This window comes from Neovison vison, chromosome 5, assembly GCF_020171115.1.
Source record: "Neovison vison isolate M4711 chromosome 5, ASM_NN_V1, whole genome shotgun sequence".
Lineage (NCBI taxonomy): Eukaryota > Metazoa > Chordata > Mammalia > Carnivora > Mustelidae > Neogale > Neogale vison.
The window spans coordinates 65,242,972-65,268,465 of record NC_058095.1 but is presented as its reverse complement, the minus strand read 5'-3'; the positions used below and the strand labels follow the sequence as shown (position 1 = coordinate 65,268,465).

At 44.3% G+C, this 25,494-nt stretch overlaps 2 protein-coding genes and 1 pseudogene across 2 annotated transcripts in view; all 3 read left to right on the top strand.

Moving 5' to 3' along the window:
* The window catches only part of LOC122907367 (cytospin-B-like), a 699,233-nt gene that overhangs the window by 52,561 nt on the left and 621,178 nt on the right, over nucleotides 1-25,494 (top strand).
* The window catches only part of LOC122907372 (cytospin-B-like), a 305,144-nt gene that overhangs the window by 250,294 nt on the left and 29,356 nt on the right, over nucleotides 1-25,494 (top strand). Inside the window, 3 exon segments of the mRNA XM_044250261.1 lie at nucleotides 23,567-24,829; nucleotides 24,832-24,883; nucleotides 24,885-25,143. Coding sequence (XP_044106196.1) covers nucleotides 23,567-24,829; nucleotides 24,832-24,883; nucleotides 24,885-25,143 — 1,574 coding nt within the window.
* LOC122907961 lies at nucleotides 10,004-10,172 on the top strand (annotated as a pseudogene).

Below are 25,494 nucleotides of genomic sequence, written 5' to 3'. Positions count from 1 at the left end.
ACTGCAGGGGGTTAGGGTCAATGTCAGAATTGATTTGGAGGACACCGCACGGGGGTCCAGAGAGTTCAGAGAAGCCGTCAGTGCAGGAAAACCTGCACATTTTGGTGTCAGAAGTCGGTGTGAGTACAGCAGGCAAATGGTTCGTTTTATGGGGCCTCTTGAAAGCCTTGAGCCTCCCCTACCCTCTTCTGCTCCCTCCACCAGGGGAGCCCTAGCCAGTTGTCAGTGAAGTGCTCCTTCCTGGAGAGCAGGATTGAGCCCCTGGCTGGGCTCCTGCCTCTGGCCCCATCAGCAGGCCGGCAGAACTCCCCACTTCCAGCCGGGTGGCAGAGAACACCTGCTCTGAGCTGGCCTGGGCGCCTTGGACTCAGACCATAGGCCTTTCTTCATTCACGTCGCCTGCTGCTCAGCGATCCCCTTCAGGGTTCTCAACAGTTTTCTTTACCTCAGCTTAGTTTTCTCCCATTATTTCTCCAGCTTCCTTATTACTGCCGATCTTTCCTGTCTTCCTTCCTGTCTCTTAATTTTCCAAAGAATTATATTCATCTCTTTATCCTGGCTCTCAGAATTCTGGATTTCCTTAGTTGGTGTTCTATTTCATGGGCTGGATTTTCTGTCGGTCAGTATTACGGACCATCAGTAGTTTGCACTTGAAAGCCATCGGTCCCAATGCCAAGTTTTCCTTTCAAATCTTACTGAGCGTGGGTGGGAGACTTTCTAAGGGTGTGTTTACCACGCCAGCCTTGCTCCATAATCTGGGGACCATGACTGATTGGCTCCTGGGGTTTAGTGCTACTGCCCACCTTTGGTCACCCACCAGCATTCCTGACCCCCGAGAACACCACTGGTGCTTCTCAGAGGCCTTGGAGCTTCTCTCACCATGGTGAGCTCAGGGCTTCCGCAGGACAGGGGTGGGAAGGTGGGTTGCATGACGGATCCACCCCCCAGCAGCATTCCTGTAGCCTTTAAACCTCCCCTTCTGCCTCCTATCTGGATTTGAATCCAGATGCAAATTGGTGCTGAAAACAGAACCACACAAAATGTGGTACATCGAATAGAGAATGTTTCTGTAATGCATTCAGCCTGACTTAAACTAAGTTTAGTCCCCTTGGCTTATGTACAGGTGCAAATTCCTGCAAATCCCTCAGTGCGTCAGCTTTTTCTTCTTAATATTTAACAACATGGGCTCTGGAGCCAGAATGTCTGCATTCTTTTTCTGGCTTCCCTATTTTCTAGCTGTGGGATGTGCGGGGGTGTGTGTGTGCTGGTCTCGTAATCCCTTCTGGTTTCCCTCCTGTAAAATGGGAATAATAGCACTTCCTTAAAGGGGCTCTTAGAACAGTATAACATTCTTAAAACAGTGCTTGGAAGGTAATGAGTTTTCTAAAATGATAATAAATAGGAACAAAAAAATTTAACAATAAATATTAATGTCTCATGTGAACCCCTTCTCTTTTTCTTTCTCCTCCCGTGTCTCTTTTCACTACTTCTTTCCAGTCATTTCCCTTGAGGTAAACAATGTTTCATTTATCACCAAATGTTGACAGAGTGCTTCCTTCCCCAACTCCAGGGTCCACTGTCCTCCCCTCCCCATGCCTGCCCCAGTGCGCTTTTCAGATATTCAAGGATCGTATGAGTTTCCTCTTGCTGCTATAACAAATGACCACAAACTTACTGGCTTAAGCCAACACAAATTTATTTTTTTAAGAGTTTTAGAGGCTGGAAATTTTGAAGGAATGTGTTGGCAAGGCTATGTTCCTTCTGGTGACTTCAGGGCAAATTTATTTCCTTGCCTTTTCCACCTTCAAGGCCACCTGCAACCTGCCGCCATCTTCCCAGTTCGTTGCTACAACCTCTGGTTCCATTATCACGTCTCCCTTTCCTGCCTCTGACCTGCCTGCAAAAAAAAAAAAAAAAAAAAAACCAACAACCCTGTGATGACAGTGAGCCCACCAGATAATCCAAGAGAATCTCCTCAAGTCAAGAGCCTTAACATAATCATATGCTCAAAGTCCCCTTGCCATGTAAAGTATTCACAAGTTCCGGGGATTAGGATGTGGGCATCGTTGGTGACCTCAGTCAGTCCACCACAGGGGAAGCTATATAGTAAAACTTTATTATATGGCACAACTCACCTCACTGTGGTGCCCTAAGCAGAGAGGTGTGGAACTCAGAGACCAGGAAGCAGTATTTCTTCCTGGGGACATTGGGAAAGATTTCACGGAAGAGGGAGATTTGAACCCAGTCTTAAAAGTTGAAGGAGCCTTTGTTAGAGGGTGGAGGAGGGCTTTTAGGCAGAGGAAATAGCAATGACCTAGAAACAGAGTTGTGAAAGAATCCGTGGTTCTAAGGACTAGCTAGGTCTTTGATGTTGCCAGAACATTAAGGAGGGATGGGAGCCAAAGAAATGTGTAGGTTGAATCCAGAGTGTGCTGGAATATGTCCCATGAAGAGAGGTGACCAGGGGATCTGTTTCGGTGTTTGTTTGTTTTAAAAAAAATGAATATTTTACCTAATTATGTAAATAATACATCTTGTTTTATAGAAAATGAAGAAACGAAAGACATGTGTCCAGAAAATAAAAATCAGTCATAATCCTGCCAAGATTATGCCAAGAGATGACTCTTGACATTTCTCCGTAGTATGGTTGTGGAGCCTTTTATACACCAACACACACACATACTCTCAGAGAGTCAAACGATATCTTATATTCCATTTCCTATCTTGACTTCTTTATTTACTAGTGTAATAATAAGATTTTTTCATGTCATTAAATATTCCCAGATATTTTTACATCTCCAGTCTGTTGTACTATGGTACTATTGTATTCTAGTACCATATTTTTAAAAAAAAATTTAAAAGGGAAGGCCATATTTATTAAACTTGTAATTTGTTCATTTTTTTGTTTTTGTTTTTTTTCCAAATGGATCTAGTACAATAATTTATTTAATCCTCCTATTGTTGGATTCAGTATTTTTCTTTATCTTAAATAATTCCTATAAATAATCTGTGTTTAATTTTCTGACTCTATCCTTAGACTAAATTCGTAAGTAGATGTTTACTTGGCCAGAATATAAGATCGTTTATAAACCTCATGATACATACTTCTGTGTTCTTTCTACAAGTGTTATATAATACGTACAGCTGTGAGGAAAGTGTTGGTCTCATGACAGCCTCACCAGCATTATCATGACCCTTAGTAATTCTCCCTAACTATTAGGCAAAAAAAGGACTTCATTGTTTTAATTTGCATGTCTACTGAATTTTGTGTATATATTGGTCATTTTTTCCTGGGATTTATCTATTTCTAACTTTTCTCAGTGTTCCAGTTGGGTTTTTAAGTTACTCTCATTTATTCTGTGGTATGTTAACACTGTGAACCCATTTCTGTTTTATCATTGCAGATCATTTCAGCAGGGTTTTCTGGTAGCATGTTGATTATTATGTTTTGCTTTGTTTGTTTGTTTTGGAAATATACAAGCCTAAAACTGTAATAATGGAGATTTATTTTTTCCATTGGATTTCTTATGTTATTTCTAGGCTTAGAAAGATTTCTCCCACCCAAAGGTCAAATGTTTTTGGTTTCACATTCCATTTTTTGATATTTTTGTATTTAATCCATTTATAATGTTCTTTGGTCTATGACTTAAAGTGTATTTAAAACATTTGGCAGTTATTTCAATAGCATTTACTGAGTGACATTTCTTTTCCTCGTTGATTTGAATTCACTGTCTTTTATCTGTTTCGATATTTACATATTTTTGGATATATTTGCTGTCTCTGTATTCTGCTTCATTGATTACATGATTTCAGTTTTTGTGGCCATGGAATCTTTTAGTGTCTGGTGAATCGAGTTCTCTTCATTGTAGATTTCTCTTGTTTATTTTTTATATGAGTATTTGGATCACTTTACCTTGTTTCAGAAAACATCTTATGTGAAATTGGGTGAAATTGCATTACTTTAGGGGAAAATCCACACAGATTTTAGTACTGAGCCTTTCTTTCTCAGAATGTGGTGTCTTCATTCATTATCCTATATATTCTCTTATAAATTTATCTTTTATTTTTTTAAGTAGGCTCCATGCCCAACATGGAGCTTGAACTCACGACCCTGAGATCAAGAGTTGCTTGCTGTGGGGCGCCTGGGTGGCTCAGTGGGTTAAGCCGCTGCCTTCGGCTCAGGTCATGATCTTAGGGTCCTGGGATCGAGTCCCACATCGGGCTCCCTGCTCAGCAGGGAGACTGCTTCCTCCTCTCTCTCTCTCTGCCTGCCTCTCTGCCAATTTGTGATCTCTCTCTCTGTGTCAAATAAATAAATAAATAATATTTTTAAAAAAAAGAGTCTGCCTTCGTCTAAGGTCATGATCTCAGGGTCCTGGGATCTGCTTCTCCCTCTCCCTCTGCCATTCCCCTTGCTTGTGCGCGCTCTCTCTCTCTCTCTCTCTCTCTCTCATAAATAAATAAATAAAAAGTCTTAAAAATAAAATTTTAAAAAAAGAAGAATGAACTAAAGACAATGTATTAAGACCAGATGACTGGGAAAATCACTGAGTGAGCCAGAGAGACAGACATACAGACACACTGAGAGAGACCCTGAGAGACACTGAGACCAGGAGGCTCAGGAAGAGAATTACAGAGGCAGCCTAAAGAATTCACTCTTAGAAATTTTAAGTTGTAGCCCAAAGGAACATCTAAATGGTTCTGTTACCTTCTGTTAAACTGCTGCTGATTCGTAGCAGGGCAAAATGGTTGCTGGTCAGTAGAGATGGTCTGTATTTTTCCCTTCAACTAAATATCCATCCTTCTTCCCCCAGGATGCTTCTGTTCTCATAGGAGGCGTGGAAAGCAATAAGATCGTTTTTTTACAGTGCTCCTTTGCTTTTACTCTGTGGCCCTGCCCTTGATCTTTCTGGAGTTTTATCCTCTAAACTGTTCTCTCTCAGGGTGACGCTTTTAAAGATTATAGAATGAGATTAGCCCTCCCTAATTTTAGCAACACTGGTGTGCTCTTTAGTTTGATTACATGTTGTCTGTTGGTTTGTGGCTTCATCTGTCTGCTCCACTGTCTTGTCCACAAGTCCGTTAGTTCTGTCAAAGTGACCTGTCCTCACTCCTCTTCCTGGTCTACCCTCAAGACACAGCGTGGCTGTGATCCCTTCCTTGGCCACCTTCCCTGACCCTATGGGCGGGGCCACTGCCCTTCTTTGCTCCCCAGGTTTCACATTTTCTCTTTCTACTCTCTTTGCCCTGCTGTATCGCAACCATCTCCCGACATAGCTGTCACATACTTTCCTACATTTATACCTCTATCACTGGGCTTGGCCCCTTCGAGAATTTAGGAAAGATTTGTCAGATGCGAACAGTCTGAACTACATTCATGCCAGGGCATCGTGATGGAGAGAGTACACAGATGGTTGGAAATCTTAGAGCTAGAGATTAATATTTAGGAATTGCTCACTTGGAATGGCTGTTTGAAGCCTGAGAAGTAGACTGTGGAAAGGGTGCCGAGAGAAGAGAGCAGAGTCCACAATCTCCTGTCCTTCCCATCTCTCGCGTGCCTTAGGTCAGAAGTCTGGGTATATGGCTAGTGTAGTACAGGCCTGGTCCCGTCTTTTGGCCACTGCTTACAACAGAAATGATTTTCAGTAAAGTGAAAGCCACAGTGTGCGGGTGTTAACAGCTCCCCTTCCCCTTCCCACATTCAGCCCTTGAAGGGGCCCCAGGTCCTATGCATCTGAGGAGCTAGAAGTCGGCAGGGAGTGCTTCTCCTGCATGAAGTCTCAGAAACGTGAGATCAGAGAGGAACGTTCCCCACAGCCAGGCCAAGGAGGCCCCAGTGTACCAGTCCATGCACTGCTGGGCTCGCGAATGAAAACCTCCATGCCCTCCATGTGGGGATTTGCCGTTGTCCAAGAAACACTGACACGTCTCGGTGCCGAAGGCCAAACCCAGCTTTAGCAATGAAAAGGTGTGATCCCCTTGGAGGGGGATTTAATAACTTGAGGTACAGCGCTCAGGCTGAACATTGAGAATGAGCAGAGCTAAATCAAAGAGACAGAAGAAAGCATCCACCAGAAAAAAAGTAGTAACTCAAAGAGTTATTGTTCCTGATTCGAAACTTTGATCAGATGAAACAAACACAAAGGATAACAGCCCCTACTGAGAACTGAATTAGTTTTTTTGGAAGGATATCTTGTCAGACACAAAGATACTGGTATCATGAAATTGGTAACATGTTTGAGAGACCAGTGTAGGAAGGGAGGAAAGGAACGGATGGAGAAGACGTAAAAAATAAAAGGAGAAAACCTAAGCTGAAGGAGATTTTAGGCTTCAGATTAAAGGACTCACAGTAGTCTGGAAAAAGACATAATTTAATGGCTCCACTGCAGCAATAAAGATAAAAATTCTGCCAACTTCTAGACAGGAAGATGGGTCAGTTTTGAGGGGAATCAGGATGGCGTTGAAATGCTCACGCACCAACAGCTAGGACAGTTGGTCGGGACTGTTGACCAGAAGGATCTGGAATCTTCTAAACGCAGCCATATCAGCCTGGGTTCTTACTCACGGGGCCGCAGGAGCTGATCTGGGTTGATGTAGGAAGAAAAACCAGTTTTAATGGATATTGAGTTGCTGTGGAATTGTCCGAGGGCTGGAGAGTGAGACGTTGGAGATAGAGCAGCCCGGAACAGTGCCGAAACTCTCACAAAGCATCGGCTGAGGCTGGAGGCTGCTGCTCTGTGCATGGGCCAAGACAGTGCAGGCTGCACCCGACCTACCGGCAGGGATCCTGGTCTTGAAGCAGCCGCCGAAGCTGCCGGCGACCAGGTAAGCATCCTGGTCCTTGCTTTGTAGCACTGGTTCCGGAGTCAAGTTCCACTTGGGGCAGGTGGAACTTCTGGCAGGGTCAAGGGGGCATCTAAGCTTGTAAAGGGGGGCTGCAAAAGCAAACAGCTGATATTTTCAGCTAATTCAGTGGGAGGAGGACCTGCCTTCAAAAGAGAAATAAAGTAGGGAAGAAAGGTAGGAAAGCTAGATCGTCAGAAAGAATGCCAGTTACAAATTCTCCTGCCAAGATATCCCTTAATGAATCAGAATAAAAAAGGATATTTTTAGACGTGAAGGATTTATTATACTCTACGTGAGCAACTATTCAAATGACCAATTAGATACTGGTAATTGGATCAGCAGAAACCTTAAGCCAGAGGAAGATCAAGCATATAAGACACTGTGACGAGCAGTGAATTGTGCAGCCTGAGACATTGGGGATATAAATTGAGGAGGCCAACGCAGCCGAAAATTCATAATGTAACTGTAAAGCGGGATTCTTGGGGGGGAAAAAAAAGATCATACTTTCAGGGAAAATCTAGACAAGGGCACAGAACTGAAAATTCTAGAGTAGCTCAGCAAAACCCACAATTGCAGTGGGGGCATTCAAGGCCTTCATAGATCAAATCACTCTAAAATTAATCTCACCTTTGTTGGTGAGGAAGTAAGGGGGCCATGGTGGTTTACTTGTGATGAAGGCTTGGTTAGGACTATTAAGAATGGCCAGTAACCACAAACAGAAAAGAAATGCATAGTATTCCCCAAATAGGGGGATTGAGGATGGTAATGCCTGGTAAGCCGGTCAGAAAGGAATAAAGTGAAGCAGTATCAGATCAGCAAAAGTGATGGGGGGAGAAGAGAACGAAAGAAGAGTTAATGAACAGGAAGCAAAATAAGAAACAAGAAGCAGAAACAAGAAAGCCAAAGAAAAGCCCCACGATAAATATTCTTAAGCTAAATTCACCAATTAAAGAACAAATAGGAGACATATATCAGTGCCTCACAGAGAAGAAAGTAAGAACAGGAACACTGAACATGAAAAAGAGGGATATTACATACCGATAAAAACCAAATATATGTGACCATCTTTAATCTTTAAGCAACAAAATATATAGAACAAAAACTGGAAATAAAAGATGCATTGTTTTTTCTTTAAAAAATCCATACTGTACCAGAAGATGTTAATTATGTGGTCTTTCTAATTTGACAGCCCAGGGAAGCTAGACTGCTAACTCGGATGCCCACGGGGACCACGTGCGTAGCACGAATATGTGAATTATTGGGTGTAAGACAGCAGAGATGATGGGAATCGCACAGTGAACTAGAGAATGCATGCCTTGCCTAAAGGCATTGAGATTCATACATTTTAAAGGACTTTGCCAGCCAAATAAAACATATCTGTAGCTTGCAGGCTGCCTGTTTTCACCCTCTGAAACAAACATAAAAGAAGCAAAAACATAGAAGTTATAAATAAAAGATTCGACACATTTATGGAACAGGGAATATACATTCTTTAGGTCTAGGATTGTTTGCAGGACTTGGTCATGTACTTTGTCACAGAATTCCTATTTTAAATGCAATAATCTGTCATCATAATCCAACAAAATAAATGATAAAAAGATAATTATTTTTTAAAAAACTACTTTGGAATTCAGAGACATGGTGTTTAAATGATTTCGGCACCAAGAGAAGGTCAAAACAAATTATGAATAATCTAGAAATACACAGAGGGAGTGAGGTTTTGTAACCACAAAATGTATGATCACGGATGCTTTTATTACCATAAGAGAAAAAGGACTGAAAACGTCTGCGTGAAATAGTCAACCTGTGAAACTAGGAGAAAAGCAAAAGAAAAAAGAGAGAAATAATCATGTTAAAAGCTGAAAGGCATGAGGTAGAAGACATAAAACTGTAAAGAAGAGAAGTCAAACCAAACACTAGTTTTTTGAAAAGACAAATAATGGACGTGATCTCTGATTAAAGAAAAGAGGAAAAATATTAAAAATAAGTGAGGATCTATTGTTACAGATATGAAGGAAATGAGGAATTCAGTGTATAACAATATATACAAAAACGGTGCATTTCCCTCAAAATATAAATTCACAAAATTAGTCCTGGAAAAAGTATAAAACTTGAAGTATTATTATTATTTTACATTGCTTTGGTATCAATGCAGTAAGGCAAAAACATCTTTGGCTTAAATATTGAAAAGAAAAGTTAGACCGACGAATAAGGGAATTTGTAAGTAACTGTAAGTCACTTGTAAGTAACTTGTAAGTAACATTTTTAAAAATGTTTTATATATAAGATAAATATGGAAAAAATAATAGCTTTTTCCTGTACTAGAAATAACTAGTTAATGGTAGAAATTGAAAAAAAAAATCCAGTGCAGAGGTAACGTAAAATATCTAGGAATAATTTTAACTAGAATATTATAGGACATAAGGTAAAAGGTGTTAAATCTCCTTGAGGTTCTTAAAATAAGACTTAAAATAATGGAGAAGCTATACTCCATTCCAGAAGGGGCAGACTTAATATTATAAAATTATTAATGTATCTCAAATTAATATGCCTGGATATGATACTAATTTCTCCCAGAATTATTTCTTAGGGGGAAAAAAGGAAGCTCCTTACATTCAGGACTCACAGAGTGTCATTTTTAACCAAGTGACATGTTCTTAATTACTTGATTCTGAATAACAAAGTAAGATTCGGGGGAATCAGCCTAAAATAACCTCAGTTTTCATTTTAGAGCCTTACAGAGGCCGTCTGACAGAGCTGGTTTAGAAAAAGGGAGGCATATTTAAAACAAATTTGCTGTGTATTCTGTGGAGTATAATCTCACAGTTGCAAGTGTTCCGTATCGTTAAATCAAGGCTTTGAAAGATATTATATGACAGAGTAAGCGCTTCTGTTGTAGGTCACCAATATACACTCACAGGAATTTTTTTTTAAAGAAATTGACATAATACCATGTAAATATGTATTTGAGACTTGGTACGAAATTTTCAGTGATCTTATGATTGCAGTCTTGGATTCAAAAAAACGCCAAATCTCAAAACAGATTACTTAGATGGCTCTCTGGTAACCTGGGAGAGAAGGCTTTAAAGTGGCCTTCGTAATAACAAGGGCAGCACTGAGACCATGCATGGGATGAACGTGGATAAAAATGTTCTTGAGCTTTGCGCAGTGGCAGTATCGTAGCCAATGAGGTTTATCCGAGGCGCGATTATTGCTAATTGAAAAATGTTCTTGAGGTATGAGCACGGGATCCATGTTTCTAAATGCGTATGTTTTATAAAATGTGGTTTAAATATGTACATATAAATTGAAGTTTAATAAATTAATATATGTTCTATAAGGCAGTAAGGTATTATAAGTAATTATAGTAACATATTTAAGAAATACCCAATTTATTAAATTTTTTAAAATGTTTTACATATAACGGGTTATACACATTACGTGTTAAATAGATATGAATAATATGTAAATTGAAGTAGGGATTTGACTCTCTGTAGCAATAAAAGCTTACTCAAGTTGGTCAAGAAGTTCGTATTCTATTAACGAAAACCTGATTTTGTTTCCCAGGTAAAGGTCTGGGTACGTGGCCTAGACCACGTACCCAGACCTTTACCTGAGAAACCTGGGGCTCGAAGGTGCTGAGCCTTGATTCTTCCTGACATCTGGCTCCACCAGGTGAGATCCTGACCTCAGGGTCCCACGTGTGACATGTGCATATCAGGCAGCAGAGTGGAGGAAAGGAGTGAGCACTGACTGGTAAGGAGAGCTTCCAGAAGCTACTGTATCCAGTGGGCCAGAACTTGGTCACCCAGCCGCCCCCAGCTGCAGAAGAGGCTGGAGAATGTCCTTATTCTGAAACCACGTGCCCCTCGCAAAAGTCCTATTATTGAGAAAGGAAAAGAGAAGCAATACTGAGGTATATGCAGCCTCTGCTTGCACATAGGTAAAAATCTGGGGGAAATATTGCAGAAAATCCTGAATCTATGAGGTACGCCTGTAAACTGTCGGGTATGGTGGTGGCATAGGTCAGTTGACAATGGTATGATAATTCAATGCGAGGAGGAGTATGCTGTATATTCTAGTGCTAAAGTAGAAGTCACAAAGGCAAGTTTACAGCTCTCAAAAAAAAAAAAGTTTACAGCTCTCTGTCATATATGCGTGTGTTACAATCCCAGACTAAAGACTGATAAGCCCCTCTGTGTCGACACAGAAGAACACATTCTTTCCATATCTCTTCCTGTGCCCATCTCAGGAAAGTGGGGGATCTTGATTACATCAGTTTTAGAAAGAGCATTATCATTTCTACTTGCAGAGGGACGAGTTTGTTGACTAAGAGTATGAACTTTGGAGACCACGTTTCGCGGGTTTGAATTCCAGCTCAAGACTCGTAACCTTGGGCAGGGTATCTGCACCCACCTTTGCCTCGGTTTCCTGTGACCTAATATACCCATAAAGTCAGCACCTGCTACAAAGGCCTTAAATGGGCTCATACGTGTAAGGTATCCACTGCAGAGTAGGTTGTACATAGGGGAGGGCCATTTTTCTTTCTTTCAATTACAAATATTTATGACATAAGTCAAGGAAAAGGGAAGGTTCACTTTAGGCTTTGGGTGGTAAAACGCCAAACATATTTTTATCGCTTTTAGAGCTTGATTTTGAAGAACATGGTGAAGCAGTTTATTTATTTATTTGGAGGGGGCAGATCAGGGGTGGGAGGTGGGCAGACTGGGAGAGAGAAAGAATCTTAGGCAGGCTCCACACTCAATGCAGGGCTCGATCTCGTGACCCTAAGATCATGACTTGAGCCAGAATCAAGAGTTGGACGCCTAACCCACTGAGCCACGTGCCTTTACTTCTTCTCCCTGTTCCGAAGAAGTGGCACCAGCTTGGCCCATAAAGTGTCCAAACACTGAGCATCTCGTATTTACCAGCATGAACTTTACCCTGTCTTCAGTGTCTCTTTGGAACCGGCAAATCGTCAGCAGAATTACCTTTGGCTTCCCTGTCTTGACATTTTAACGAGAAGAACGCTAGGATGAGAAACAGAGGCATACAGTTAACGGGTTTATGAGAGAAAACTGTGTCATCAGCCTAGGGGGGGGCGTGATGAATTGAATTGTAGTTTCCAGAGATGGAAACTGCCTCCCATCCCGTGCGCTCTTCCACATGGTGACTTTGCCACCGACTCTGTCAAGAATGTGAGCCTTCAATCCGGGCAGGCCTAGGATTGCTTCAGCCACCGGAAAAGGACAGAAGTGACCCCATGTGACCGCCAAGCCTGGCTTGTAAGAGGCCCTGCAGTGACCCCCACCCTTGTGTGCAGACATAGCCCTGGAGCCCCGAGCCATCTGTACTGGGCTCAGCCACCCCAAGACCACCCTACTGGAATACTCTCCCCCCCACACACTCCGGTGGTCCACTTCCACTCCCATATGATGGCCCTGGTTGTCCTTTCCGCCATGTGACTGAGCCAGCTGGCCTGTCCGGCCCAGCCAGTCTTGAAGTGACTGAGCCCCCAGCCAGCACGGGGACAGCAATCACCAGGCAGCATCGACCTAAGTTATAACTGCCTGGCCAAGCCTTTTCCAAAATCCTGAACTGCAAAGTAAGATGGTTCTTTCTAGCCATGAAGTTGTAGGGGAAACTTTGTCCTGAAACAATGGTAACTTGCTCAACAGTATATGTAATTTTCAGTTGTCATCTAATATCCCACGCGGGGGTGGTGCAGCATTTTTCCTCTTCCCTGGATGTGGTGGCGTGCGGATGTGAGGCCTGGAACCGTCCAGACCTCCCCCTGGCATGAGGCAAGGCAGCTCACTGATGAAGGCAGCCTGTTGAGGAACGCAGGGGCAGGGGAGGGAGAGCCATGAGCCACGAGAACATTCTTCATTGCTGGACCCCAAGCCAGACTTGCTCCCAGCATTCCAGTTACGTGAGCCAAAAACATTTCCTATGATTGTTACAAGCTTGAGTTGGGGGTTCTCTTGTGACCAGGAGATTCCTTGCTCGTGGTGACCACATCTGCAGCATTTTTGAGATTCTGGGTAATGTTTCAGAGGGACATTGCTAAATCAGAGACTCCCGGGGCAGTCCACCCGATGAGTGACCCCCGGCTCCCCTGAGGCTTGGCAGGAAGGACTAGGAATGCTCTGCTTACAGAGTAGAAAACCAAGGAGAAACAAAGCTGCCGTCACATATTCAGATGTCATGTGGAAGAAGCAGTCGTTTTGTTCTTCGTGGTTCCAGATTGTCCCAGAACTGGCACCAACATGTGCCATATTCACGAAGATCGAATTCAGCCACATATAAAGAAGGATTGTCCAAATCTTTCCGCTTCCCATGGTGGAAGGCCTGTCTAATGCCGGCTTCTCTTTCCCTGAAAATCTTCGTCGGTGACTGGCACATGAGACTGGGAAATAGCAGCCGAGATCAGACGTTGTCACTACTACTTGGTATGAAAGATTAGGTTACATGATTCCTCTGTTTCTAACAGTTCTGAAATAACACATTTTGTGATTCATTAGGTATGGGAAGACATACTTATTGTGAGACCCATGGGCAAGTTGTGAAGCCTCTAGACTCTGTTTCCTTATGCATAAAATGAAGATAACAATACTTTGCCAAGTGATTTTTGGGAGCCTCAAATTAATGTGTATGAAGATGCTTTGAAAACCAAAGCACTACACACGTTAAGTGGTAGTATCATTTCCCGCCTTGTGAACTCCCAGTGTGACGAATGTGGTCAATTCCTTAAAGTTCTATGTTTTGACCTATGCATGGTTTAAGAAAAAGTACAGGAAAAAGTGATGGTAATCCAGATAAACCTATTTGGCATGCCCTGTCCACCTAATTCTCTGATTTCTGTCATTGCAAATTCAGGTGAATTTGGTATCTTTTAATGGTGGCATTTGGAAGTTTCTCGCTGATTGCAATGACATGGGGCTACCACTCAGCCAAGTTGTAATTTTAGGGAGTCAGAGCTAAACTGTGATCCAGAGCGGGTCATTCTTGGTTACATCAAGACTCATAGGAGCGCGTGGGCAGCTCTTTCGGTCAAGCGTCCAACTCTTGAGCCCAGCTCAGGTCTTGATCTCAGGGTCATGCGTTCCAGCCCCGCCTTGGTCTCCGCATACCTCCCTCCTCCCCAGAAACGCTCACAACTTGGGAAGTGGATCTTTTGTCATCTCTACGGAGAGGAAGGCTGCACATGGAGAGGCAGATCTTCTAATTCACACAAGTCCCACCGCTCTCAGCTCCTCCTCCTCCTCTCTGTTTGCTGCCTAGGGACCCCGGGGGGCATCTCCTGTGCAACGGTGTTGTGAAGATTTCCTTTGGCGCACACAGTGGGCCAGGAGCTAACCTAGCACACAGAGTGAATTGTGAGACCAGCCGTTGCCCCGGCCACTTCAGTGTCAGCGGACAGGAGACGTCCCCACCTGCTCTGTGCTTTTCAAATGGCATGTTGGGAGCTGCCCTTCCAGAACCGTTTTGCATTTTGGCTTCTCCTGGAGATGCCAGCACCCGGCCATGTGGGCCGCCCACAAGGAGCCGTTCAGCCCGTGCTGTCATCTCTCCTCGTTAACACTACCGCTTTGTCTCTTGCCTTATCTTGCCTTGAGCTCAGTACAGAGTGGTCACTGTATCCTCCCCGGGCCAGAGCCCCCACACAGTGTTAGGGGGCTTTTGTTCAGAGACCCTCTCCCGTCTGGAGCACTGTTCATGGTGGCCGTGGAACAGTGTGGCTCTGTGGGAAAGAGAAGGACACAAATTTACAAGTGTTTTAAACTCTCACCCAAGCCACTGAGCAAGTGGAGTGCAAGTAAAATTAACTTGGCATTCTGAGAAAAAAAAAAGGGGGGGCGTGCAAAATGAAGACAAGACAAAAAACTTTTATGGTGTTTCAAAAACCATCTCTAAATGGTGACCCTGCCCTTTGCTTTTCTCGAAGGCAGCAAAATAAGCAAGTAATATGGTTCATTAGCCTCTGTAGGATTCTTTTGTGCGTTTTCCCTGCTGTTTGGTTTGCAGAGGAGTTTCTGTGAGGTTTAATATGAAATACATGAATCTCTAGAAGATACTCCACTGAAACTCCCCGCAGGGTTGGTCTAGCTCAGAAAAAATGATGTTGCAGTCACCAGTGAGGTGGGGCCGGCGATTTGATACCAAAGCTTAGCTCCTTCTGGCTGTGTGGCCTTAGACTTTTTGCCGTTATCTCCCTTGTTCTAAGTCCAAAGGAACAGTGCTGCCCATAAAACCAACGGACTGCTGATTACCTACTTCCGCACCGTATTTGCAAACATTCCCATTTCTTTTTCTCCATGCTTACCATCCAAGGTAGTGCATGCACAGGTTAGAAAATGGAATGGTACAGGGCCTCTTCTCGTGAAAAGCAAAACTGCTGTTGCCCTACACCTTCCCACTTCTCAAAGTTAACCGCTTATACTTGTGTACGCTGCATTTTTTTTTAAATAGACTTTTAGAGCAGGTTTGGGCACAGCAAAATTGGGCGAGCACAGAATGCCCATACAACCCCCGCCCTCCCAACACAAGTGTGGACAGCCTCCCTCGCCATCAGTGTCCCTCACCGCAGTGGTACAATTGTTAGAGCTGATGCACTTATGTTGACGCATCACAGTTACCCAGAGTCTGTGGTTTACATTCTGTGGGTCTGGGCAAATGTATCCAGTATGATAATACCATACAGAATAGACTCATGGCCCTAAGAGTCCTCTGTGCACCCCTATTCGTTCTCCCTTCCCCCGACCCCATGGCAACCACTGATCTTTCTGCTGTCTTCATAATTTTGCCTTTTCCAGAGTATCAGATAGTTGAAATCATACAGTACGGAGCCTTTTCAGATTGGCTGCTTTTTCTTAGTCTGTGTTTAAGGATCCTCCCTATTTTTGGAGCTTCGTAGCACATTTCTTTTTTGCACTGAATAATACTCCATTGCCTGGATGTATCACGGTTCCTCCATTCACCTCCTGAAGGACATCTTGGTGGCTTCCACGTTTTGGCGATTATGAATAGCACTGCTGTGAACAGCTGTGTGCTGGTTTGTGCGTAGATGTGAGTTTTCAACCCATTTGGGTAAATACCAGGGTATGCGATTGCTGAATCATGGCAAAGAGTATGTTTAGTTTTGTAAGGAACTGCCAAACCGTCTTCCCCAGTGGCCATACCATTCTGCATTCCCACCAGCAATGAAGGAGCATTCCTATTGCTCCACTTCCTTCTCGGCAGCAGGAGGGGTTGTTGGCGTTTTGGATTTTAGCCATTCTCTTCGGCGTGTTGTGGTCTCTCATCGTTGTTTTAAATTGTTCTTCCCTAATGACAGGTGGTGTGGGATGTCTTTTCATATGCTTATTTGCCATCTGTTTGTCTTCTTTGGTGAGGTGTCTGTTCAGGTATTCTGCCCATTTAAAAAAATTATTTATTTGATAGACAGAGATTACAAGTTGTCAGAGAGGCAGGCAGGGAAAGAGGAGGAAGCAGGTTCCTTGCTGAGCAGAGAGCCTGATGTGGGGCTCGATCCCAGGACCCTGGGATCATGACCTGAGCCAAAGGCAGAGGCTTAAGCCACTGAGCCACCCAGGAGCCCCTCTTTTACCCATTTTTAATTCGAGTTGTTTGTTTTTTTATTCTTGAGTTCTTTGTCTGTTTTGGATAACAGCCCTTTATCAGATATATATTTTGCAAGTATTTTCTCTCAGCCTGTGATTTGTCTTCTCATTCTCCTAACATAGCTAGTTTTTGGCTTTTCATTTTTTTTTAAGATCTTATTTGTTTGAGAGAGTATGAGAACATGAGAGGGGGAAGGGCAGAGGGAGAAGCAGACACCCTGCTGAGCAGGGAGCTGGATGTGGGGCTCGATCCTGGAACTCCAGGATCATGACCTGAGCCAAAGGCAGTCACTCAACCAGCTGAGCCACTGAGGTGCCCCTAGTTTTTCAGATATAGACATTTTGTTGACTCCTCCTCTAACAGATGAGGATTTAACTCATAACTTCACCTCCTCACAGTCTTAATGTGACTTCTTTAAGTTCCTTTCTTGCCTACATCCTTTATTTCAGTAACATTTTCCATGTTTATTTCTTGCTTTGTCGGTTGTATATAGTATCTTTGAAACTCTCCATATGCAGGATGAGGTTGGATATTATTGTCACTACAATTTCTACCAGCTTTTTCCACCTGTGGTCTACCTCCCCCATGTCTTTCATTTGTACTTTCACTTTTTCTTAAAGCTTTTTAATTTTTTTTTAAAGTAATCTCTACATCCAGTGTGGGGCTCGAACTCACAACCCTAAGAGCAAGAGTCACATGCTGTACCAACTGAACCCACCAGGTGCCCTCTACTTTAACACTTTTGCTAGCTGGGATAATGTTCCAATGTTCTATAAAATCATCTTGCAGATTGTGTATAGATCAATTGAAATAGTACTGATGTAATTGTGACTATATATATATTCCCTGCAGAGGAAAGTCATCTGTTAAAATTTTGTGACCTTTCTCATGCAACTTCTTGTTTTTATGAAGTTTCTGGTTTTCTCACTGTTTTTTTTTTATTACATCCTCATTCTTTTTCATATTCTTCATCAGTTAGATGTTCTTTCCAAGAAACTTCCCTCAGTTGCACTTTATCCTCTTGACCCAGCTTGGATTTATTCTCCCGACTTGGTCCGTGGGTACCATCTTGAGACTCACCTTGACTGGTCTGCTCTCTTAGAACCTCTGCTCTCCCTGGATAATTCACCTTCTCTCTCTGTCTCTCTGGTTTACTCCTTTGTTTTCAAATGACTTACTTAGAAAAAGGGTGTTACCGTTTCTGAGTTTAGTTTCTGAGTTCCCTCAGAACTTTGAAGGCATTTGCTTTTTGCCTCCAAGAGTTCAGTATTGCTACAATATGGCCAGTCTCAAGCTCACACCCCTTCCCCAGACTTGTAGGTGTTCTTGTTGTTCTGAAAATTTATAGACAGCGTATTTTACCATCATGTGGGTCTTTTTCATTCACTTCGTGTGACACAAGTTCTGGAGACTCAATATTCTTCATCCTTGGGGAATTCTTTCACATCAGTCCTTTGGGAATTTCCTCCACTCTGTTTCCATGGGTCTATATTTCTGATTTCTGGGTCTCTCTCTCTCTCTCTCTCTCTCTCGATCTCTTTTTTTAAGATTTTATTTATTTATTTATTTATTTATTTATTTATAGAGCATGTGTGCACACATAGGGAGGGACAGAGACAGAATTTCAAGCAGACTCTGAGCTGAGCTCAGTGGACTCGGGGCTCAATCTCACAATCCTGATGAGATCATGACCTGAGCCAAAATCAAGAGTCAGATGCTTAGCTGACTGAGCCTCCCATGCACTCCTATTTCTGGATCTTCTGTTACTTGACTGTGTGATCTTTTGGATTGGCCCTGAGTGTTTAATCTTTTCTATTTCCATCTTGTTATCATTTTTTTCCACATATTGGGAGAGTTCCTTGATTTTGCATTCCATCCTTTCTATTGAATTTTTTAATTAAAAAAAGAACGTATTTAAAATTTTTGAGAGCTTTTTCTTGTGCCGTCTTCTTCTTTCTTCCAAGCATTCTGGCCTTGTTTTAATGGTTGTAGATCCCCTTGAAACTCCAGCTCTGTCAGTGAGGCCATCCTTGAGCTCCCTCTATAAATGAGCCTTCTTCCTTATCAGCCCCCTCCTTGCCAGTGCTCTCTGCACTCCAGGTCTTTCACACATTCTGTTCACTCTTTCTTAATCTACCCTTATGCCTTTTATCCAAACTAGAGGTACTTTTGTTATAATTCACTTATGCTGATCGAATAGGTAGTTTGATATTCAGATCTGTTGCTCAGATGAGTGGTTCATATAAGAACCCAATTAGGGAGTCATCAGTATATAGGTGGTATTTTAAGATCATGAGATGGAGGGCGCCTGGGTGGCTCAGTGGGTTGAGCCGCTGCCTTCGGCTCAGGTCCTGATCTCAGGGTCCTGGGATCGAGTTCCGCGTCAGGCTCTCTGCTCAGCAGGGAGCCTGCTTCCTCCTCTCTCTCTCTGCCTGCTTGTGATCTCTCTCTGTCAAATAAATAAATAAAATTAAAAATTTTTTTTTTTTTAAAAAAGATCATGAGATGGAGTAGTATCACCAGGAAAATAATTTGTAATAAAAGAAGAAAAAAGGCTCAGGACATAAGTCGGAAGCTTCTGACAAATAGAAGCAGAGAGAGGAGGAGGAGCCAGCAAAGGAAGAGACAGAGGACTGCTCCTGGATTAAGAGAGAAACCTGGAGAGTGGGACATCAGAGGTGTGCTTCAGAAAGGAGGGAGTTGTGCCAGCTCTGCTGAGAGGACTGATGATGTCTGTTGTGTTGGCCCACGTGGAGGTCGCCGATGGCCTCAGCAGATAGGGTTTTGGTTGAGTAATGGCAGTGGGTAGAGGAGCGAATGACAGGGGAAGAACGGAAGACAACCAGTAAACAAGATTAGATATTAGCTGGAGGACGATGTGGACTCCAGATTTCTTTTTTTAAAAGCTTTTATTTTTAAGCAATTTCTACACTCAATGTGGGGCTTGAACTCATAACCACAAGATCAAGAGTCACATGCTCTACTGACTAAGCCAGTCAGGTGCCCCAGATTTTTTTTTTTAATAATTGAGGAGAGTTAAGTATGTTTAAATGCCCATCAGAAGGATCCAGTGGAAAGGAAATGCTATTTCAATAAGCCATAGATCTACTGGGGACATTTAATGGGTTAAATAGATATGTTGGGGGGGGCCCTAAAATGAAAAGGTTGGATATGTTGATTTGGACACTGTTATGCCTGATCCTGAAAGCCCAGGGAAGACGTTTGACATTGATGATCCGGCGGGTGAGGTGGGGGTAGGGGGGAATTGCTTACAGATTCTGGAACAGAATAGCAAGCAAGATGTTTAAGTCATATTAGTCCATTAGATCTCCAAGCCGGGAGAGACTGGAATGGAGGACCTGTGAGCACAGTTCAGACATTTAGATGAAGCATTCTTAAGGACTTCGACTGGATCCATACCAAAAGGAAAAACAAAACAAAAATATGGAAACATTTCCAGAAACAGCAGGTTTTAGGGTTTTAGGTTTTGGGTGGTTACCAAAAAAGAAAGGGGGGAGGACGTTTAAATATATTTTTCTTTTAAAGATTTTTTATTTTTTAATTTCAGAGAGAGTGATCAAGAGAGCACAATCAGGGAGAGGGGCAAAGGGAGAGGAAGAAAGCTCCCTGTTGAGCAGGGAGCCCCATCCCGGGCTGGTTCCCAGGACCCTGAGATCATGACCTTAGCCAAAGGTGGTGCTTAACTGACTGAGCCACCCAGGTGCCCTTCATTTGGCATTTTAGAATGTAACATATAAGGGGCACCTGGGTGGCTCAGTCATTAAGTATCTGCCTTCAACTCAGGTCATGATCCCAGCATCCTGGGATCGAGCCCCACATTGGGCTCCCTGCTCTATGGAGAGCCTGCTTCTCCCTCTCCCACTCCCCCTGCTTGTGTTCCCTTTCTTGCTGTCTCTGTCAAATAAATAAATAAAATCTTTTTAAAAAATCACATTAGTCTTCCCAATTATGAGGTAGAGCTTGCTTTCATTTTAAATTCATGTAGTTTGACAGCCAGCCTCAGTAGGAATAAGTGACGGTCTGGTGTGAGGATGGGGAAAAGACCCAAGAAGTAAGAGTGCCAGCCAAGCGGTCCCTGTTCCATCAGCCCCAGGCTTCCGGCCACCTCTCTGCCCCCCTTGCCACGGTGTATGTGTCAGGAGCTGTGCCCCTTTTCAGGCTTCTAGGACGTAATGCTTTAGCAATGAGGCTTTTTAAAATTATTATTTTATTTATTTGAGAGAAAGAGTGGAGGAGGGTCAGAGGGAGAAGCAAACTCCTGCTGAGCTGGGAGCCTCATGCGGCACTCGAATCTGGATCTCCGGGATCATGACCTGAGTGGAAAGCAATTGCCCAACTGAGCCCCCCAGGCGCCCTAGCAGTGAGACGTTTTTACTCACAGTACTTGAGGTGGACAGAGTTGTAGATCCTCTGACTGACTGCATTCTAAGCAATAAGACTCGCCCGCTCTGTCCAGGACGAGGACGCCTGGACACCTGCGCTGCATGGGGTGGTGAGCCACCACGCACCAACCTTAATCTGGTCCCACAGTGAATTTTCGCCACCCTCTACACTTAACTTATGGTAATTACGGTTTTGGAAATGATGTGTACAAAGCTGGGAAGAACCTTTAAAAAAAAAAAAAAGCAACTTAGGAGAACAGTCACACTAGTGACTTCCTTCGGTGCTGATGAGGTGTCAGAAGGGATTACAGAAAAAGAACAGTTGTAGTAACAAATACGACTGGATTGTGTATTTCATAACACACAGCTGGATGTCTTTCACAAATGTATTTTGACATTAAAAAATTCCTCGTGGTTTAGGTAAGGTGCAAGTAGTAACACCTATGTGGAGAATGAACTAAGATTTGGCAGCAGAGGGTGGAGTCCCCTGGGGCTGGAAATGATGATAGAGCTGATCTGTTGTTCAGTTTGATGCCTGCCCGGCCGACGAATGGTCAAAAAGGAGCCTTAGTTTCAGTGTCTGTGTACGGAAGTGCCAGTGGCTCTGTGACGACCAGTTTGGATCCCCCCGGCTGCCTGTTCTGACAACAGTTTGGCCAAAACTGGACTCCCATCTTCCGTTTTCCTTAGGGGCCCTTGGCATCATCAGGATTACCTAATCCAGTGTTACTAAAACATTTTATTGCTGAGTGATTGCAATCTTCATTTTACAAGAATAATTAAATAAATCTTTTGTTCCCCGAGTGTTTTCTCCATTAAGTAGGATGCAAGTCAGACAGCCAAAAGTACTAAGGGTGTATCATAGTAGTCTTAGCTCTCCAGTAACTTAGTTTGAAAAGTTACTGTAAAAACCATAGTTTTTCTGTATACTAGTATGATAGCTTACCTTCTTTTTTATTTTTAAAGATTTTATTTAATGGGGTGCCTGGGTGGCTCAGTCAGTAAGCATCTGCCTTCAGCCCAGGTCATGATCCCGGGGTCCTGGGATCAAGCTGCATAGGTCTCCCTGCTCATTGGGGAGCCTGTTTCTTCCTCTCCCATCCCTCTTCTTGTGCTCTCTCTCTGTTAAATAAATAAGTAAAACCTTCTTTTAAAAGGAGAGAGCATTTAAAAGAGAGCAGGAGCAGGGGGAGGGGCAGAGGGAGAAGCAGACTCCCTGCTGAGTGCAGAGCCTGAGAACCTGCAGGGCTGGGTCACAGGACCCTGAGATTATGACCCGAGCCAGAATCAAGTCCGCTGCCCACCCAGCTGAGCCACCCAGGTGCCCCCAGCTTAGCCTTTATCTCAGAGTTTTCAAGGGCACTTGACTGTTAGACGCAGCAGTGAATGGCATTGGCCTTCACATCATCACCTCCCGTTTCAGGATGCTCAGATCCACAGATGCTCCTTAGTCGCGTCCTGACCACAGGCTTAGGGCTCCTGTGCCATGCTGGGCTCTGCTCCATGCTTGTAGACTGTGGCTGCTGCCAGTCTGTGCGGGCATACCCCCGCCACTTCCTCCTTTTTGGAGCCCTGGGAATTGGTGACTCCTTCTAGGGTCCTTTGTTACTGGAGGTCTTCAACCCAACGTGTAGAGTTAGGTAAGTCACAGCAGTCAGCCTCCATTCATCAGGGGTCTTCCAGTTTGTAAAAATAGGTCCAAAATGTTCATTTACACCCTAACCTCTGAGGTGGGTTTCATTTCTGAGGCATATAAGAGATTGATGTCTGGGTTTTCACCCCCAGAATTTATTTTAATATTGTAATGTAGTTTGGACCAATATAGAAAACAGTTTTGTACCTTACATTTCCCCTTAAAGATCTGTATCACTTCCACACTATGTAAATCCCTTTAACATTGAAAACTGTACCACAGAGGCATGCAAGGTGGCCCCTCTCCGTGTACTCTTGTTTCTCTGGATACAAATAAGCTCACCTTTGCCACCAGTAATTAAAGCAGCGTGTCACTGGGTTAGATTAGTCTTAACGTGGTATTATTTGTGTGTTGTGATTTCTCAGTCCAGTTCATGCTCATTCACAAGATGTTGGTGAATTAAAAAAAAATTTAAAAAATTCAAGATGAACTTGCATTTTGTCGGGAAGCTGTTCAGTTGCTAAGGTTACGGTTCAAACGCATTAAGCTGCAAGTTACAGAAAACCCAATTAACGGTGCCATGAATGAAGGGTATTTATTGGTTTGTGTCGTTGGAACAGCCGGCTCTAGGCTAAGCTCCAGGGTTGACAGATTGGGTAACTCCACGGTGCTACTAAGAATTCGGTTTCCTTCTTTGTGTACTCTGCGTTCTTTTCCTCTTGTGGTGACAACAGGTGACAGCCATTCCCAGACTTTATATGACTCAACCCTCTCCTGCTGTTTCACCCAGAAACCCTGCCTTGAACCAGCAACTGTGCTGGCATGTAGTTATGAGAAGGAGCTCAGGCATGGAGTCCAGCTTCCCCCAAAGTATAGGGCTGTGGGAGGAGGCACAGAAACACAGCCAGACCCAAATACTTATCCAGAGCCGGGGTGTGGGGGGCATGAGTAAAGGGCAACAGCTACCCTCTTCAATATCCCACGAGACTTAAAGTCACTTGGGTTTCATGTATAAAAGTATTTGCCTTGCTTCATTGGTTTCTACTCCTTCTGTCCTCAGGGGCCGTGCCAACAACCAAACGGACAGGCATTCCAGCTCCTCGAGAACTTTCAGCAACTGTCTCTAGAGAGAGAACTGTGCCAAGCGGTCCCTCCAACCCCAGGAAGCCGGTGTCCAGTCCAACTTCTTCCAGCACGCCCACCCCTACTAAGCACCTGAGGACCACTTCCACGAGACCCAAGCAAGAGCCTGAAGGCGGGGAGAAAGCTGTGCTCGAGTCCCAGGTTCGGGAACTTCTCGCTGAAGCCAAAGCGAAAGACAGTGAAATTAACAGGCTTCGAAGCGAACTGAAGAAATGAAAGGAAAAAAGGACTCCAGGCACCGAAGGAGCTGAGGCTTCAGATGCCAGCCCAGACAGAACCTCCTCCTTGCTGGGTGACTCAGAACCCCTGATATGCACTCTAGAGGAGAAAAACAAGAGTTTCCAGAAAGAACTTGCAGAGCTCGAGGAGGAGAACCGGGCCTTGAGGGAGAAACTAACTTACCTGGAGCATTCCCCAAATTCAGAGGGGGGCGTGAGTCACACCGGGGACAGCAGCTGCCTGACGTCCCTAACTCAGGAGTCAAGCTTAGGCAGCCCGACGGGGCATCAGTAGTCCAGGGACATCGAGGAGTCCGCGAACAGCAGACATGGAAATGCATTACGGACATGGGGCTCTTTGAGCAGCGACCTTACCAAAGCTTCTCTGTCCCCCGATGCCTCCGATTTTGAGCACATTGCAGCAGACACCCCTTCCCAGCCCCTGTCCTCCACCAACAACCCCTTTAAGGGCTCCAGGTGTTCGACCAGCGGCAGTTCCCCTAACAACGCGAGCGAGCTGTCCCTGGCCTCCCTCACGGAAAAGATCCAGAAGATTGAGGAGAAGCATCACAGCACGGCTGAAGAGCTCCAGGCCACTTTGCAGGAACTGTCCGACCAGCAGCAGATGGTACAGGAGCTGACCGCTGAAAACGAGAAGCTCGTGGATGAGAAGGCGCTCTTAGAAACGTCCTTCCACCAGCACCGGGAGAGAGCTGAGCAGCTTAGTCAGGAAAACGAGAAACTCCTGAACCTCTTGCAGGAGCGGGTGAAGAACGAGGAGCCCGCGGCGCAGGAGGGAAAGATCCTCGAGCTGGAGCAGAAGTGTGCGGAAATCCTGGACCAGGGCCGCTTTGAAAGAGAAAAGCTGCTCAACATCCAGCAGCAGCTGACCTGCAGCTTGCGGAAGGTCGAGGAGGAAAACCAAGGTGCTTTAGACATGATTAAACACCTGAAGGAAGAAAACGAAAACTGAATGGGTGTCTGGACCTGGAGCGGCGGAATAATGGCGCAATGGCTCAGTCTGGGGGAGTGCAGAGCCACACTCGAAGGGCTGCGGATGGAACACGGGTCGCTGAAGGCTCATTTGGAGAACGAGAAGCAGAAGGCTACGGAGACCAGCCCTGTGGGGCACACGGCCGAGGGTCGTGAGGTTCAAGAGATGTCGAGGGTTGCTCGCGCCGAGAAGGAGCAGCTGGAGCTGTCTTGCACCGAGCTCAAGCAAGAGTTAGTGAAGGCCTACAGTGAAGTCAAACATGTTTCGAGCCTGCTGGCCAAGGTAAGGCGGGGTGTACCTCTGTCTCCGTGTTGGCTCACCCTTCTTAGTCCTTCCCCTCCTTGAACTTCAGATTCACAGAGCGCAGAGAATCCGCTGCCCAGCCTGAAGGTCTGTTCCGCACAGATCGGGGGCACAAAAATGAAACACTCCAATTTCTGACTGTGGCCAGTTCCAAGTGTAGCAGGGATAGAGTAAACCAAATGAGTGAGTATGACGCAGGGAAAAAGAGTATCACAGGATAGCTCAGAGTCCAGTGCCATGAAGGAGCGCCTAGAATAATTGGGGACAAAGGAAGGTAGTGCAGGAGGGCTTCTTGGAAGAGGCAGCAAATAAGCTGAGTCTTACTGGCTC